The sequence below is a fragment of the Suncus etruscus genome, chromosome 1 (genome assembly GCF_024139225.1).
Source record: "Suncus etruscus isolate mSunEtr1 chromosome 1, mSunEtr1.pri.cur, whole genome shotgun sequence".
Classification (NCBI taxonomy): domain Eukaryota; kingdom Metazoa; phylum Chordata; class Mammalia; order Eulipotyphla; family Soricidae; genus Suncus; species Suncus etruscus.
In genome coordinates, this window is record NC_064848.1 from 191,367,902 (window position 1) to 191,381,235 (window position 13,334).

Consider the following 13,334-nt stretch of genomic DNA (forward strand, 5'->3'; position numbering starts at 1 on the left):
AAAAAAAAAAAAAAAAAAAACCAACAATCAGTTCCCAGCTGGGAGCAGGGCCGGAAGTACAAGGCTGGGAAAAGGGAAGCGCGCGGCACCCGCAAGGCCCAGCCCTCTGGGGTTTCCACCGAACCAAGCCACGCCCCGACCAAGCCACACCCACCTCCTCTGGACCCCGCCTCCGCTCGGAAGAAGCAAAGACCACGCCCCTTAGTCGGGAAGTTTGCGCCAGCCACGCCCACCGACGGGTGGGCGTGGTCTCAAACCGAAAAGATGAACCATCCCGCCAATAATAACCCCGCCCCTCGTTTCTTTTATTTAAAGCAGAGGCTTTGGCGTCAGCCCGCTTTACGTACGCAGCTTTGCGTACGTCATCAGTGCGGGGCGCGGGGAGGCGGGACTTCCGGCCGCTTGTTCTAACAGCTTCCGGGAGAAGCCGGAAGAGATCCGGACCCGGATAGAAATCGGGGAATCGCCAGCCCCTCCCCTGGCCCCTGTAGCAAGGTGAGTTCCAGAAGCCTTCCAGGCGGAATTAATAAAAAACACTTCTTGGGTTTTTTTTCAGGTAAGGTTCTTTTTCCTGCCGTCTCGAGGCCCAGGGCTAGAGGCGGGCTGGTTCCCGGGGCCTTTGAATTTCCCATGATGCACCGCGCCCAAGCCCCGCCCCTCCCGCCAAGCCCCGCCCCGCGGCTCCCGGGAGGGGGTGTGGATGGTTTGTGACCCCCGCGCCCCGCTCAACTAGCCCCTCGCGGAGGCCGCCCGCGCCCCGGCAGCCTCGCCCAGTGGGGCCCCGGAACCCGTTCCTGCCTTCGTGGCGTCGGGGGCCCTTCCTCACTGCGCAGTGAGACGGACGAGGCCCTCCGCGGCCCACTCTGGGTCCTTGCTGGCCGGTCCCCCAAAACCCGCCCAAGTTCCCCCCCCCACCCCTAGTCTGTTCCCCAATCCTGCTCGCATCTGTTCTCGACTTTCCTTCTGTCCGGCCCGCCTGGGTTCGATGACATTCCCCTTTTTCCCGCCGTGGGGGGTTAGTTGTGAGTGAGAAGAGTCCCGAGTTAAATATCATTGCTGCTATTTGTTTCTTGGATCATCGCAACGTGCCAGGCAGGCGCGCTTAAGCATTTGTATCTCCATGATTTTCAGTCGGCTGCAGAGAAATCTTCTCAGGTAGGTACCGGTTTGATCCCCCAGTGTGTGGATGAGGAAGCTGAAACAAAACAAAACAGAGCAAAACAAAGCAAAAACGGTGCCCAAGGTTAACAGCTGGGGAAAGGCAAACTGGGACTGAACTCACTGGTGGGTTCTCTTCTCTCCCCACTCCAGGCCCATCAATTAAGGATGTCAGGACAGAAGTGCATGTACCCGTGGCAAAGGGCAGGCACCACAATCTATTGGTCGGGACAGAGTGGAAGGGCATGAGGGTTTGTTTTTTCAGGAGGGGGTGGTGATGGGGAGGGATGGGTGGTAGAGAAGTGTCATCAGTACCATGCGCATGAGGATGATGATCTGTCTTCAGGAATTGGAGTTGGGAACTCCAGAGGACAGCAGAGATCCTTCCTGCTAATCCCAGACTGCTGAGGGAGGAGCTACACGGCACTGGGAACCATGGAGGAGTGACAGGGAGCTTCTTTGGAATTGTCTGGGATTAGGCTGCTCCTTCTCACACACTCCTTGGGCACTCTGGAGGGGGTGGTTCTTTCCCCCCACTCCCTGGATTTCAGGAGACCTACATGCCTGCAGTATTTTCTGAGGGTTATACCACTGTTCCTTTGGGGAGGCCTGGCTCTCTATTTTTCTGTTTGTTTTTGAGCCACACCTGGTGATGCGCAGGGGTTACTCCTGGCTACGCGCTCAGAAATCGCCCCTGGCTTGGGGGACCATATGGGACGCTGGGAGATTGAACCAAGGTTCTTCCTAGGTCAGCGCGTGCAAGGCAAACGCCCTACTGCCTGAGTCACCGCTCTGGCCCGCTGGTTCTCTTTTTGATGCTGAGTTTCTTTTTGTTGTTTGTTTTTGCTTATGGGTCACACCTGGCAATGCTCGGGGTAACTCCTGGCTCTGCACTCAGGAATTATTTCTGATGGTGCTCAGGGGACTGACTATGTTGGGAACTGGAGATTGAACCCAGGTTAGATTAGGTCAGTGCTTCTCAATTATTTTTTGTCATGCCCCCCTAGGAAGAAGAAAACATTTTTCGCGCCACCACACCCCCCCGTGTGACTGTAAATAGTATCTTTATTAAAAAACTTTAACCTGGGGTCGGCGTGGTGGCACTAGAGGTAAGGTGTCTGCCTTGCCAGCGCTAGCCTAGGACAGACCGCAGTTTGATCCCCCCGGTGTCCCATATGGTCCCCCAAGCCAGGAGCAACTAACTCTTGAGCGTTACCGGGTGTGGCCCAAAAACCTAAAAACACACCCACACACACACAAAAACTTTAACCTGATGGGGGCTCGAGAGATAACATGGAGGTAAGGCATTTGCCTTTCATGCAGAAGGTCATCGGTTCGAACCAGGCATCCCATATGATTTCTGAGCATAGGCATAGAGCCAGGAGTAATCCTTGAGTGCTGCCAGAGTTGACCCAAAAACAAAAAACAAAAAACAAAAAAAAAACTTTAACCTGCAAAACAAAAATATATGAAATAATTTGAGCTGATTTTTTTTTTTTTTTTTTTTTTGGTGTCGAAACCCGGGATCGAACCTGAGCTGATTTTTTTGTTTGTTTGTTTTGGTTTTGGTTTTTGGTTTTTGGGTCACACCTGGCAGTGCTCAGGGGTTACTCCTGGCTGTCTGCTCAGAAATAGCTCCTGGCAGGCACAGGGGACCATATGGGACACCGGGATTCGAACCAATCACCTTTGGTCCTGGATCGGCTGCTTGCTGTGCTATCTCTCCGGGCCCTGAGCTGACTTTTTAATCAGAGATGATATCTGGATTAATGGCTACAATGAGCACGTTTTGCTTTTCGAAGCAGGCTTTGAAGCAGGACACAGTAACGCTCAGCTGCAGAGACATACAGAGACATAAACATGGGGCTTAGCTTGTTATGACAATGTTTGCCGAGGTCAAATGTGCCCCCCTTTATGGAGCCTCATGCCCCCTTGGGGGGCACACCCCAGTATTTGAGAAGCACTGGCTTAGGTTAACCAGGTTAGGTGCATGCAAGGCAGTCCCCTATGCTGGATTTCTTTTCTTTGGCTCTCATTATCTGGCCCCACATGTGGCCATGTGAGAGCTGGTAGCAGCAGCCACAGGGTCCAAAGGGTGTCCCATTGAGTCAGCGCACTGAGGGTATGGAACTCTAAGAGGAAGCAAGTGGCCCAGGAGGCAAAAGCCACGTCCTCAGCAGTAGATGGGGGTTCAGGTATTGGGAAGGTGCATTTCCCTTTTCACAGGACCACACTCAGCTCCTGTTTTTTCTCAGTGGTGGTAGGCCTTGCTCACACTCTTCCCTCCTTTGTCCCTGCAGTGTGGACTCCGTCAGCAGCCAGGCCATGGAACTGTCTGATGTCACCCTCATCGAGGGTGTGGGGAACGAGGTGACAGTGGTGGCCGGCGTGGTGGTCTTGATCCTAGCCTTGGTCCTGGCCTGGCTCTCTACCTATGTAGCCGACAGTGGCAACAGCCAGCTCCTGGGCACTATTGTGTCAGCAGGCGACAGCTCCGTCCTCCATCTGGGGCACGTGGACCATCTGGTGGCAGGCCAGAGCACCCCTGAGCCAGCCGAACTCTCCCTCCCTTCGGACGGGCATGAGGAGAAAGCTGAAGAAGGGGGTGAAGGTGGGGGAGGCTCCCCAGGGGAGCCTGGTGCCGGGGGTGGGGTGGAGCCCAGTCTGGAGCATCTTCTTGACATCCAAGCTCTGCCCAAAAGACAAGTGGGCCCCGGGAGCAGCGGCCCAGAGCCCTCCTTGAGAGCAGAGGAGAGCGCCTGTGTCCCAGCTAATGCTGGCCTCATCAGCGTGCGGCTCAAATTCCTCAACGACACGGAGGAGCTGGCGGTGGCCAGGCCAGAGGATACTGTGGGTGCACTGAAGAGGTGAGTGGGCTGGAAAGGCGGGTGTTGGGACAGAATAGCCAAGTAGGGGGAGGGCCAATGTTCCCCGAGGGGTGGGAGTGGACCACAGTGGACCACTTTAGGAAGCCAGCCTTACCCTGCAGCCCTGGCCCTGCTAGGTGGCTCACCTCTGCCATCTCATTCCTACTGTCTCCTCACCCTTGCAGTAAGTACTTCCCTGGACAAGAGGGTCAGATGAAACTCATCTACCAGGGCCGTCTGCTGCAGGACCCGGCCCGCACCCTGCGCTCCCTGAACATTACCGACAACTGTGTCATCCACTGCCACCGCTCACCCCCAGGTGCCAGCGTGCCGGGCCCCTCAGCTGCCCTGGCCCCCTCCTCGACCACTGAGCCACCTAGCTTGGGCATCAGCGTGGGCAGCCTCATGGTGCCGGTGTTTGTGGTGTTGTTGGGTGTGGTCTGGTACTTCCGGATCAATTACCGCCAGTTCTTCACTGCACCAGCCACGGTCTCCCTGGTGGGGGTCACTGTCTTCTTCAGCTTCCTAGTGTTCGGAATGTACGGACGATAAGGATGGGAGAAAATGAAAGGCATGGTTTTCCTTCTGCACAGCCACCCCTTTCCTGGCCAGAGCTGGGCCCAAGGGCTGGGAGGGAGGGTTGGAAAGGTAACAGGGTCCTCCCTGCAGGATCAGGAGGCAGGTGGAAGGCCTGTCATGTCCATGAGGGGACAGCCTCCCCCCACCCCCCTGCAAGCACAACCCGGAAGTGGGGATATCTTCTTCCTTCACTTGTAGGGTCCAAAGGGACAGGGATGGGCTAGTAGCCCTGCAGTGTGGGGAGCTGGGTTTTGAGGACCCCTCCTGGCTGTGGCCCTTGCTCTCACTGTTGTCCTGCATGTCCATTTGTTAGCACCTGGGGGTGGGGGGGCAACTCAGCATGATCCATCTGCTCTGATTGGGAGCCTGGAGCAGCGTGCGAGTCTACCAGAAGTCTCCTGAGATATCCCTGAGTCCCATAAACAGGTTCTGCTAGGTCAGGTTCCCCCTTCTGATCCCACCACCACCCTGGACTGGTGGTCTCCCCTTTTTTTTGAAGCACTTTGCTTGTTATTTTTTTGTTCTTTTTTAATAGTCCTTTCTAGAGCTCAGCCCGGGAACTGGGGCACAGTGCCAAGCCCCCAGCACTAGGAGAAGCCTGGCCACAGCTGCTGCTACCCTAGGTCTAGGGCTGTAAGCAAGAGTGCTTGGCCCTCAGCCAAGTGCCCTATCCAGCCTGGCTCCAAGGGCGAGTTTGTATGGAGCTTTGGGCCCTAGGCCCTTGCCTCTGGAACTCCTGGAGGGTCAGTATCCATGGCTCAATAAAATTGGATTTTGTGGCAATGCTGCCTCTTTCTGTGACTTCAGAATGGCTTTGTTCTGTACCTAGCAGAGGCAATGACAGTGGGTAGACCAGGCTACCAACGGGAGATGCAGTTTATTTACACCAGCAGCCATGGGGTTGGGAAGATACACAGCGCTTACAAAGTTAGCTACCTGTACAGGATGTATTACATATGCAAAAATAAAAATCTCAAGACCACAGGACAGCGTGAGCCCCACCCCCTCCCCCAATGACCCCAGCATGCGGTAATGCCAGGCGGGTGGCCCCTGGGCATGCGGGGGGGGAGTGATGCATGGAAGGAAAAGCCACCGGCCATGGAAATTAGTACAGAACCCCCCCCACACACACTCAGACACATGATAGGATACAGGGTGGAGGACACCTAGCCAGGGTGGGGAGGATGGGAACTGAGACCCACAGCCTGCTGTTAGAGGGATGGGAGGGGGGACTCCTAGCCCCAGCTTGACTACACGGTGGTGGTGGGGGCACATTCTCCCCAGAAAGGAAGGGGTTTGCTCCCGCAGGGTTCCTGCCCATTGCTTACTAGAGCCCTAGGCTTACTCAGCCTGGGTAGGGGGCTCTGCCCTGAACTATGGGGAAGTTGATGTGGACAAACCAGTTTTCAAACTGCTTCCCACTACTCCGTTCTCCAATTGGAGAGGGAGAGTAAGACGGGAGGGGAAAAGGTCTACAAGACCCAAGCTGCTTCTCTTCACCTGCACCCCAATCCCGGACTCCTGCAGGGGAGCAGCTGAGCTCCTGGTTTCTCCTGGGAAGAGCCCGGGCCCCACGTTTTTTTCTGAACTCCTGCCAAGTTTGTTTGGCTTTTAAAAAATAATCACAATTCTTGGGCTAAAAAACCAATTTGAAACCAGGTGTCAAATGCAATTAGTAACCACCCATTCCTGCCCCTCTGCTGTTCCCTAAACCCTCTAGGGTCCCTAACCCAAATGAGTCCAGCCAGTCCTGGGTATGTGCTACCCAAACCTGGGATGCTTCCTCCTGGGCCGAGGGCAGGGGACTCACCAGAACATGGTTTAGGGGTGGCCCCATCCCCATGAGTCACCCATGGAAATGGAGGTGGGGTGGTACATCTCTTCCGACGTAGACTAGGCAGGTGAGCACACTGGCACGACAGTCCCAGAGGGCAATGCCAGGGCAGGGCACCACTGCCTTCTCCACTGACAACCCGGAGCAGAGAAAACCCCTTCTCCCCGTCACCCCCCTACTCACTTTCAGCAAAGGGAGAAGAGGTAAAAAAAGACCAGGATTTTCCTCAGAGCCCCAAACCACAAGTACAGAATAAATAACTTAAAAGCGCTAAGGGAGGGGGAAGAGGGCAGGCTTGGGTGGCAGGAGCATCTGAGAGGAACCGAAGCTGGTCGAGGTGGAGGGGGTGGTGGCAAGCAGCAGTTGGGAACTCGGGCTGCCCCAGCAGGGCAGTGGGGCAGGACAGGCAGGAGGAACATTGGGGTGACCCCAGGAGGGTGAGGCTGGACCCCTTCCTGGGGGCAGGGAATGAGGTAAGAAAACATTTCAAATAAAGCAGCACCGTTCCCTCTCCCCTTGGGGCACCTGCTCCTCACCAGCCCGGGTTAGGGAGGAGAGGCGGGGAGTCACTTTGACAAACAGCTCCCTCTGCCTCCCCTCGCCCTTTCCTTGAAGCTGTGGAGGCCAGGGGCTCTTTCCTGGCACCCAGCAACACAAGGACAGCTCCGGCTGCCGAGGAGGACCTTGGGACTGAGGGGAAGGGGCTGCCCCTGGGAGGGGCAGGGATGGCGGTGGCGGCTCTGGACTCGGCCTCAGCAGACAGTTCACTCTGCCTGCCTGCCCGGGGGCTGTGGGCACACACATGCTACAGGACCTGCAGAAACTCGTGCCCACCCCTGCCCTTCAGCTCCAAGCACCGGACCCATTCACATTGCCGAGGACAGCTGGGCACGGCCCCCCTCAGGCTCAGCTCCCACCCACAGCTTCCCGGGAGCCCCCATGCTCCTCGGCAGGTTTTAGTCCAGTTCCTGGGGTGGGGGGCAGGCAGTGCCCTGGCACTGTGCCCAAGTTAGGCCCCGGGCCTTGTTGGACATCCAGTAACTCACAGAATAAATAGGAAAACCGCTTCCCCACCAAACTTATGTCCAAGGCATAATCTGTCCAGGTGTGAGTCCTGCATGCCGAGGGATCATGCACCGCAGCAGAGGACCCTGCCACCCCCCAGGGGTGCATAACTGGATCCTCTGTCAGCTTGGCTCATCAAGCTTCCCGAGCCCAAACCCCCAGCAGCTGTCCATCTGCCAGGCTCTGTGCCACCTGGGCGGGGGGGGCGGGAGGGCTCTGCCCAGCCGAAGGCTATCCCTTGCACCCGAGTCAGTTGATGTCATCGTAGATGCTGGGCGTCGGGGGTGCCGGGGGCTTTGGCTTTTTCTTCTTGTTGGAGCCCAGGCTGGAGGCAGTCCCCACCAGGCTCAGATGGGATTTCTTCTTCTTGGTTTTCCGTGACTCGGAGCTGTTGGTACCTGAGTGAAGGGGCATGTGGGATGAGGGTCAGGGGGTGGCAAGAAAGCAGCACAAGGGACTTCCAGCCAGGCCCAGGAGTGTCACCTACCTAGACCCCAACCCTGATTCTCACTCGTCTTGGAGGAGCCCGAATCGGAGGGGGAGAGGTCGGATGAACCGTCCCACTGGAGCCGGCTGAGCAGGGCCTGGCTGTCAGTCATGTCAAAGCTGTCATTATCCAGGGAACTCTCGACCTCTGGAAGGACACTGGGGAGGGCAGGACCCAAGAAAGGCTGCATGAAGGCTTTGCACGCAGGAGCCCCAGTTGGTTCCACCTTAGGGGCCTCATGGTCCCCTGTGTATCACCAGAACAAAACAAAGGGCTCTGGGGAATCCTTGCACAGCCCCACACTTCCTAGAAGGTACTTACGCTGAGGGTCCGAGGAAATAAATCCTCACAGCTCGCCTCTGCTCATCCGTGTGCTGCGGGCAGCGCAGGGACCTGCAGGGAGAGAATGTATGAGCTCTAAGGTGGCCTCTCCCATGGCTGGAACAGGGAAGAGATGGATGAAGACAGGGGTACACACCCACCCTGAGAGCCCCCTAGCCCCCATTCTCAGTTCTAAGCTCACCTCGTGCACATCTTCTTGGTGTGTTCAGAAATCACCCCACATTGCTGAAAGAGAAAATAAGCTGAAAGGAGGTATGAAGGGGAATCTACTCCAGACATTTTCTTTTGCAAAAATGCTGGATTGCCCAAGCAGAAAGGGCCCCAAGGCATCCAGAGCAGGTAGCCTCAGACCACTACGGTCAGGAAATCTAGTGCTAGAGCAAGAATGACATGACCCAGCAAAAACTACGGCCTCCTCCAGGGCACTGACCACCGTTGGGGGCCCTGGTTCACTCCCAAAGACAGGCCTGGCTTCCTCACCGTGGTGAGCAGGCTCCGAAGCTCCTCTGGCCCCAGGGTCTCATAACTGATCCCAGTGGAGTTGTTATACTGAGGAACAGGGAGAACAGGGTAGAGGTTAAAAGGACTGAGCTTAAGAAGTGGCTACCTCCCCCATCCCACCCCATGTGCACAGAGAAGAGGGATAGGAGTGAGGAAGAGTGAGCATCGAGGGGAGAAGGGAGAGGGAGAGTGAGAGGAGAAGAAGAGAGAGGAGGGAAGAGAGAGGGAGAGGAAGCGAGTCTGGGGTAAGTAAGGGAGAGAAAGAGTAGAGGGACGTAGAGGGGAGAGAATGAGGCAGGAGAGAGAGGGAAGATGCAGGAGAGGGAGAGGGAAGATGCAGGGGAAGGAAAGGGGAATGGAGTGAGGGGGAAAGGGCCAGCTGATGGGACTCCATACACCCAGTGACCTCCTCCCAACCGGCTGAAGTTCTCCCACACCCTGGGACAATGAGAGAGGACTGAAGAGTGGAGCAGCCCAGACTCACCTTAAAAGGGTCCGAATTGCTAAGTTCCCCTGAAGAAGAAAAAAGAAGGGGAAGGGTGTTTGATGCAGAGGTACAGACAGAGAACCCTGAAAATAACCAGAGAGGAAGTGGGGGGTGACAGAAGGATCACAGGCCCTCCCTGATGCCCCTCTCCCCCCAAGCTCCCAGTCTCCACCCTCCCAGGCAGCAACGACCCCAGAAGACAGCCAGAATCACTTCCAGTTGCTCTGGCCCCACTTACCATTTTTGTGTTTTAAAGACTTGGATCTCCGAGGGGAATTAGGGTTCTGGAATGGGAGATACCATAGCTTTGGAGAAAGGGTAACGATAAGGGGGAGCCGAGAACCCAGGGAAGGAAAAAAGATTTGACAAAGAAACATCCTCAAATATGTCCTCCCTACCTCCCCTGCAGTAAGAGGCCTACCTGTCCACAGGCCTCTGCTTCCTCCCTCCACCACACACACTTCACCCCCAGACTGAAGGAGGCACCCAAACAACCCAGACTTGATTCAAGATCAAGGACTCCCTGCCCCAGGGGAAGGACCAGTCCTTTGCCCAAATTTCCCTCAGGTTTGTCCCGGCTCTCACCTTGTCTGACTTCCTCTTCTTAGCTGTGTTGGACAAAAAGGGTAAAAGGGCAAGGTCACTCGAGAGTTCGAGGCTGGTCTCCCTGCCCATCCACCTTCACCACTCTGGTAGGGCACACATCCACTTCCTGCTTGTCCACTTGCCCTCCTGCCCCCAGACTCCCCAGATCCCCCAAACACCTTTCTTCTCTGAGCCATAGGACCAGTCGTTGTCATTGATGTCATCGTTATCCTCTTGGTCACTCTCAGACTTGTTCATATTGTTGCTATTGGCAATCCTGCCAAAGGTGGGAAAGAGAAGGAGGGGTCAACTTCAGGAGGACAGTGCCCTGTTTCCTAGAGGGGCCAGTGGAGAACCCCCCTGGGAGAGGTGGCAGAGCAAGCAGCTCTGGGTGGGGAGATGCCCTCACCGGCGGTTGGCGATTCGGCTGCTGTTCCGACCCATTCCCAGGCACTTCTCCAGATGGGGAGCGAAGCGGGAGGCAGCGATGCTCCGGCTGCAATTGGGGCAAACACACTCCTTGCTCTTCCACTGGTTAAAAACCTGTCCAAAGATGTCCAACCCCGGCTGGTCCACGATCTCTGGGGGCAGGAGCAGCATGGCGGTCAGGGCAGGTGGGACTCACACCTCCTGCTCCCACCCCTGGATCCACGGCATCTTCTCTGTGCCTGAGGTTGGTCTGTCCCCACTGCAGCTCACCAAAATCCTTCATGCTATCAGGGTCCGTGTCGTCCAGGAAGAAGTAGCCACACTTGACAGCCCGATGCACCTCGAAGCAGAATCCCAGACAAGAATCCTCCACCAGGTCAGCATAGATCTCCTGAGCGATGGCCTGGCCCCGGGGGAGAATAGCCACGGTCACGGGGCTGCTGGTCTGAGCGGATCCCAGTAGCCACAGGGCCGGCTGACTCGCCCCAGCCCCACAGAAGCTCTCTTGGCCATTTCCCCCATTTTGGCTTGGTGTTCTTTCTTCCTTCGGGTCTTTGGGTTCCCCCAGCTGGCTCTTCCCTTTAAGGAGCCAGGCGGACCACCCATATCCCTCTTCGGAGTGGACGCCAGGTTCAGTGACGGAGAGTCGACGAGAAAGAGCCAGAGGCACACGTGGGGGAGCCCTCACCTCTAGTTTGCTGTTATCCAGGCCAGACAAAGACATTTCCTCCATTTTCATTTGTAAACTCTTGTGGAGACGGCGCTCTGACTGCTCATAGCACAGCGGGCGGCAACACTGCTGCACATGAGGGGTGGGGGTGCTGGTGTGAGTCCAAGGGACCTCAGAAGCCTGCCACCTCCCCTCCACACCTCACTGCCCAGCGCAAGTCCTACTGGTGGGGCAGGCCTCCCAAGTCTGGAGGGTCCTTGGGGCCCACACCCTGAAGAGGAGGGCCTGGTCCTTCCCGGCTCTGCCACCGGGGCCCGGCTGTCCATGGGCGTCTGGGGCTCCAGGAGACAGCAACTGTCCCCGGCTCCCCCAAACTCAAACCCCTCTTCCATACCCATGGTGCAATGCAGCAGGGGGAGGAGAAGGAACTCTAAGGCCTCAAAGCAAAGCCACAGGGTGTGGCAAAGAGCTGCACAGACTCCTCAATAGCACCCCGGCTTGGCTTTCCCCAGGCTCTGCTCCAGAGTCACCTCTGCTTTCAGCCAGGATGTCCACTTGGGGGGGTACTGCTACCACGAGTCGGAATGGCCCTGGCACCCTACAACCTTCACCCACGCGGCCTTCCCTGCCTGGGAACGAGCTAGTAGCCTAAACTCCAGGAGGGGAGCAGCCCCGCCAAAGGACCGCCGAGGGGGCATCCGCCAGCCACCCTGAGGCAGGGGGGGGCCGGGCAAGGACGGCATGCCAGGAGCGGGCGCTCCCCTTACCTGTTCCTCCTCCAGACACCCCCGCCCTCCCTGGGGGCCAGCCCGGAAGTGTCTGCGAGAGCCCCAAAGTCCAGGAATCCCCAGCAGCAGAGGCTCGGGGAGCCGCCGGCCGGCAGGGGAGGGGTGCGAGTGGACGGGGCCGCCGCCACGGGGCCCGAGCGGGGTGGGGACGGGGTCGGGGACGGCCAGACGCGGCGGGGGCCCGGGGGCGGGCGGGAGGCCGGGCCTCGGTGGTGGTGGTGGCAGCGGCGGCGGCGGCTCTTCCCCGGTCCCTGCGGCACGGCTGCTGCTGCTGCATCATACCGCCGGGGGGTGGGGAGGAGAGTCGAGCCGGAGCCGGAGCCGGCCTGGACCCGGACCCGGACCCGGGACAGCCCGCCCGAGGGGCCCCAAGAGTGGGCAGCGGCGGCGGCGGCGGGACGGGACGAAGCAGCGTCCCGGGCCAGGCGACGGCCACGGCGGGGCAGCCCGTGTGCCTATTGTCCCGGGGGCTGGGGCCTGGCTCCCTAACAAAGGCCCGAACAGGCGCCCCCTCCCCGGCCGGCTGCCCCGCCCAGGGGGGACCCAGGCAGGGGGAGGCAGGGGCCCGGCCGTGCAGGGCGATGCGATGCGATGCGATGCGATGCAACGCCGGGCCGGGCCGGGCAGGGAAGGGAAGGGAAGGGAAGGGAAGCGAGCCGGGCGTTTCCGCGTCGGGGCGCGGCGAGGGGCGCCCGGGGAGGGGAGGGGGCGCCGACCCAGAGCGGGGGTGAGGCCCGGCCCGCCCCGCCCCCAGCCCGCGGCGCCGCACTCACCCCGCCCGGGGGGCCGCGCCGGGGCCCGGCGGCCTCTCAGGGCCGCGTCCTCCGGCGGCGGCGGCGGCGGCGGCTGCTGCTGCTGCTGCTGCTGCTGCTCCGGAGCCCCATGTCCGCGCCGGGCCGGCCGTCCGCCGCGGGTCCCCCCCCCGGGGCCCAGAGCCCGCGGGGCCCGCCGGGGGGTCGGCCGCCCCCCACGCCCGCCTCGCCGCCTCACCGGGCGGCCATGGCCCCTGCCCCGCCGCCTCCGCCTCCGCCCTGCGCGTCCCGTCGCCGCCTCCTCCTCTTCCTCCTCCTCCTCCTCCTCTCACCTCACCCCGCCCGCGCGCACTCCGCGCCGGCCGCGCGCCCGCCCTCCCGCCCCCCGCCCGCCCGGGCGCGGGCCCGGCCCCGTCCCCGTCCGTGCGCGCGCGCGCGCGGGCGAGTGGGAGCGAGAGCCGCGGCCGCACCGACACAGAGGATGGAGGGATGCGGAGCGAGCGGGCGCGCGCGTGCGCGCGCACGCGCCCTCTCACTCTTTCTCCCCCCCTCCCCTGCGCACGCGCCCGCGCCTCCGCGACACCCCGCCCCCGCCTCCCGCTGTTCCTCTTCCTTCTTTCGCTTTCGCGCGCGCTGCCCGGCCCGGCTCGGCTCGTTCGCGCCTGTTCGCTAGCGAGGCCCGAGCGCGTGCCTCTGCCCCGCGGCCGCCGCTCGGCAGCATTGGCTCCGAGGGGGGCGGGGCCCGGCGAGGGGAGGGGGGAGCCTGAGGGGAGGAGGAGGGGCGCCACGC

General features: G+C 59.6%; 2 protein-coding genes across 7 annotated transcripts; one reads left to right on the top strand and one right to left on the bottom strand.

The window, feature by feature from the left end:
* Positions 1 to 436: 436 nt before the first annotated feature.
* Positions 437 to 4,886, top strand: TMUB2 (transmembrane and ubiquitin like domain containing 2). 2 transcript variants are annotated; one of them, XM_049780790.1, is made up of 3 exons: positions 437 to 495; positions 3,459 to 4,025; positions 4,211 to 4,886. In XM_049780790.1, exons 2-3 carry the CDS (start codon positions 3,484 to 3,486, stop codon positions 4,575 to 4,577), a joined length of 909 nt encoding a protein of 302 aa, XP_049636747.1. In that variant the 5' UTR covers positions 437 to 495; positions 3,459 to 3,483; the 3' UTR covers positions 4,578 to 4,886. The 2 variants fall into 2 exon arrangements, with proteins under 2 accessions (XP_049636747.1, XP_049636740.1); XM_049780783.1 differs by lacking the exon at positions 437 to 495 and adding an exon at positions 894 to 1,155.
* Positions 4,887 to 6,644: 1,758 nt separating this feature from the next.
* On the bottom strand, positions 6,645 to 12,699 carry ATXN7L3 (ataxin 7 like 3). Of its 5 annotated transcripts, none has more exons than XM_049780549.1 (13): positions 12,566 to 12,699; positions 11,023 to 11,133; positions 10,605 to 10,737; positions 10,315 to 10,486; positions 10,085 to 10,182; positions 9,906 to 9,928; positions 9,559 to 9,625; positions 9,318 to 9,403; positions 8,813 to 8,881; positions 8,514 to 8,557; positions 8,312 to 8,383; positions 7,991 to 8,148; positions 6,645 to 7,901 (listed from the first exon to the last, which is right to left on the bottom strand). In XM_049780549.1, exons 2-13 carry the CDS (start codon positions 11,071 to 11,073, stop codon positions 7,753 to 7,755), a joined length of 1,122 nt encoding a protein of 373 aa, XP_049636506.1. In that variant the 5' UTR covers positions 11,074 to 11,133; positions 12,566 to 12,699; the 3' UTR covers positions 6,645 to 7,752. The 5 variants fall into 5 exon arrangements, with proteins under 5 accessions (XP_049636506.1, XP_049636511.1, XP_049636519.1 ...); XM_049780554.1 differs by having other exon boundaries at positions 11,023 to 11,130; positions 12,566 to 12,583; XM_049780562.1 differs by lacking the exon at positions 12,566 to 12,699 and having other exon boundaries at positions 9,318 to 9,346; positions 11,023 to 11,513.
* Positions 12,700 to 13,334: the final 635 nt, after the last annotated feature.

What these genes read in the sequence shown, in the direction of transcription:
- TMUB2 (XM_049780783.1), top strand. Translation starts at nt 1,121, where the DNA reads ATGATTTTCAGTCGGCTGCAGAGAAATCTTCTCAG. An exon ending in CTGCAGAGAAATCTTCTCAG is followed by an intron (nt 1,156 to 3,458) that starts GTAGGTACCGGT and finishes TTGTCCCTGCAG; the next exon opens with TGTGGACTCCGTCAGCAGCC. An exon ending in ACTGTGGGTGCACTGAAGAG is followed by an intron (nt 4,026 to 4,210) that starts GTGAGTGGGCTG and finishes TCACCCTTGCAG; the next exon opens with TAAGTACTTCCCTGGACAAG.
- ATXN7L3 (XM_049780549.1), bottom strand. Translation starts at nt 11,073, where the DNA reads ATGAAAATGGAGGAAATGTCTTTGTCTGGCCTGGATAACAGCAAACTA. An exon ending in TGGATAACAGCAAACTAGAG is followed by an intron (nt 10,738 to 11,022) that starts GTGAGGGCTCCC and finishes CCCCGGGGCCAG; the next exon opens with GCCATCGCTCAGGAGATCTA. An exon ending in TGATAGCATGAAGGATTTTG is followed by an intron (nt 10,487 to 10,604) that starts GTGAGCTGCAGT and finishes TCCTGCCCCCAG; the next exon opens with AGATCGTGGACCAGCCGGGG.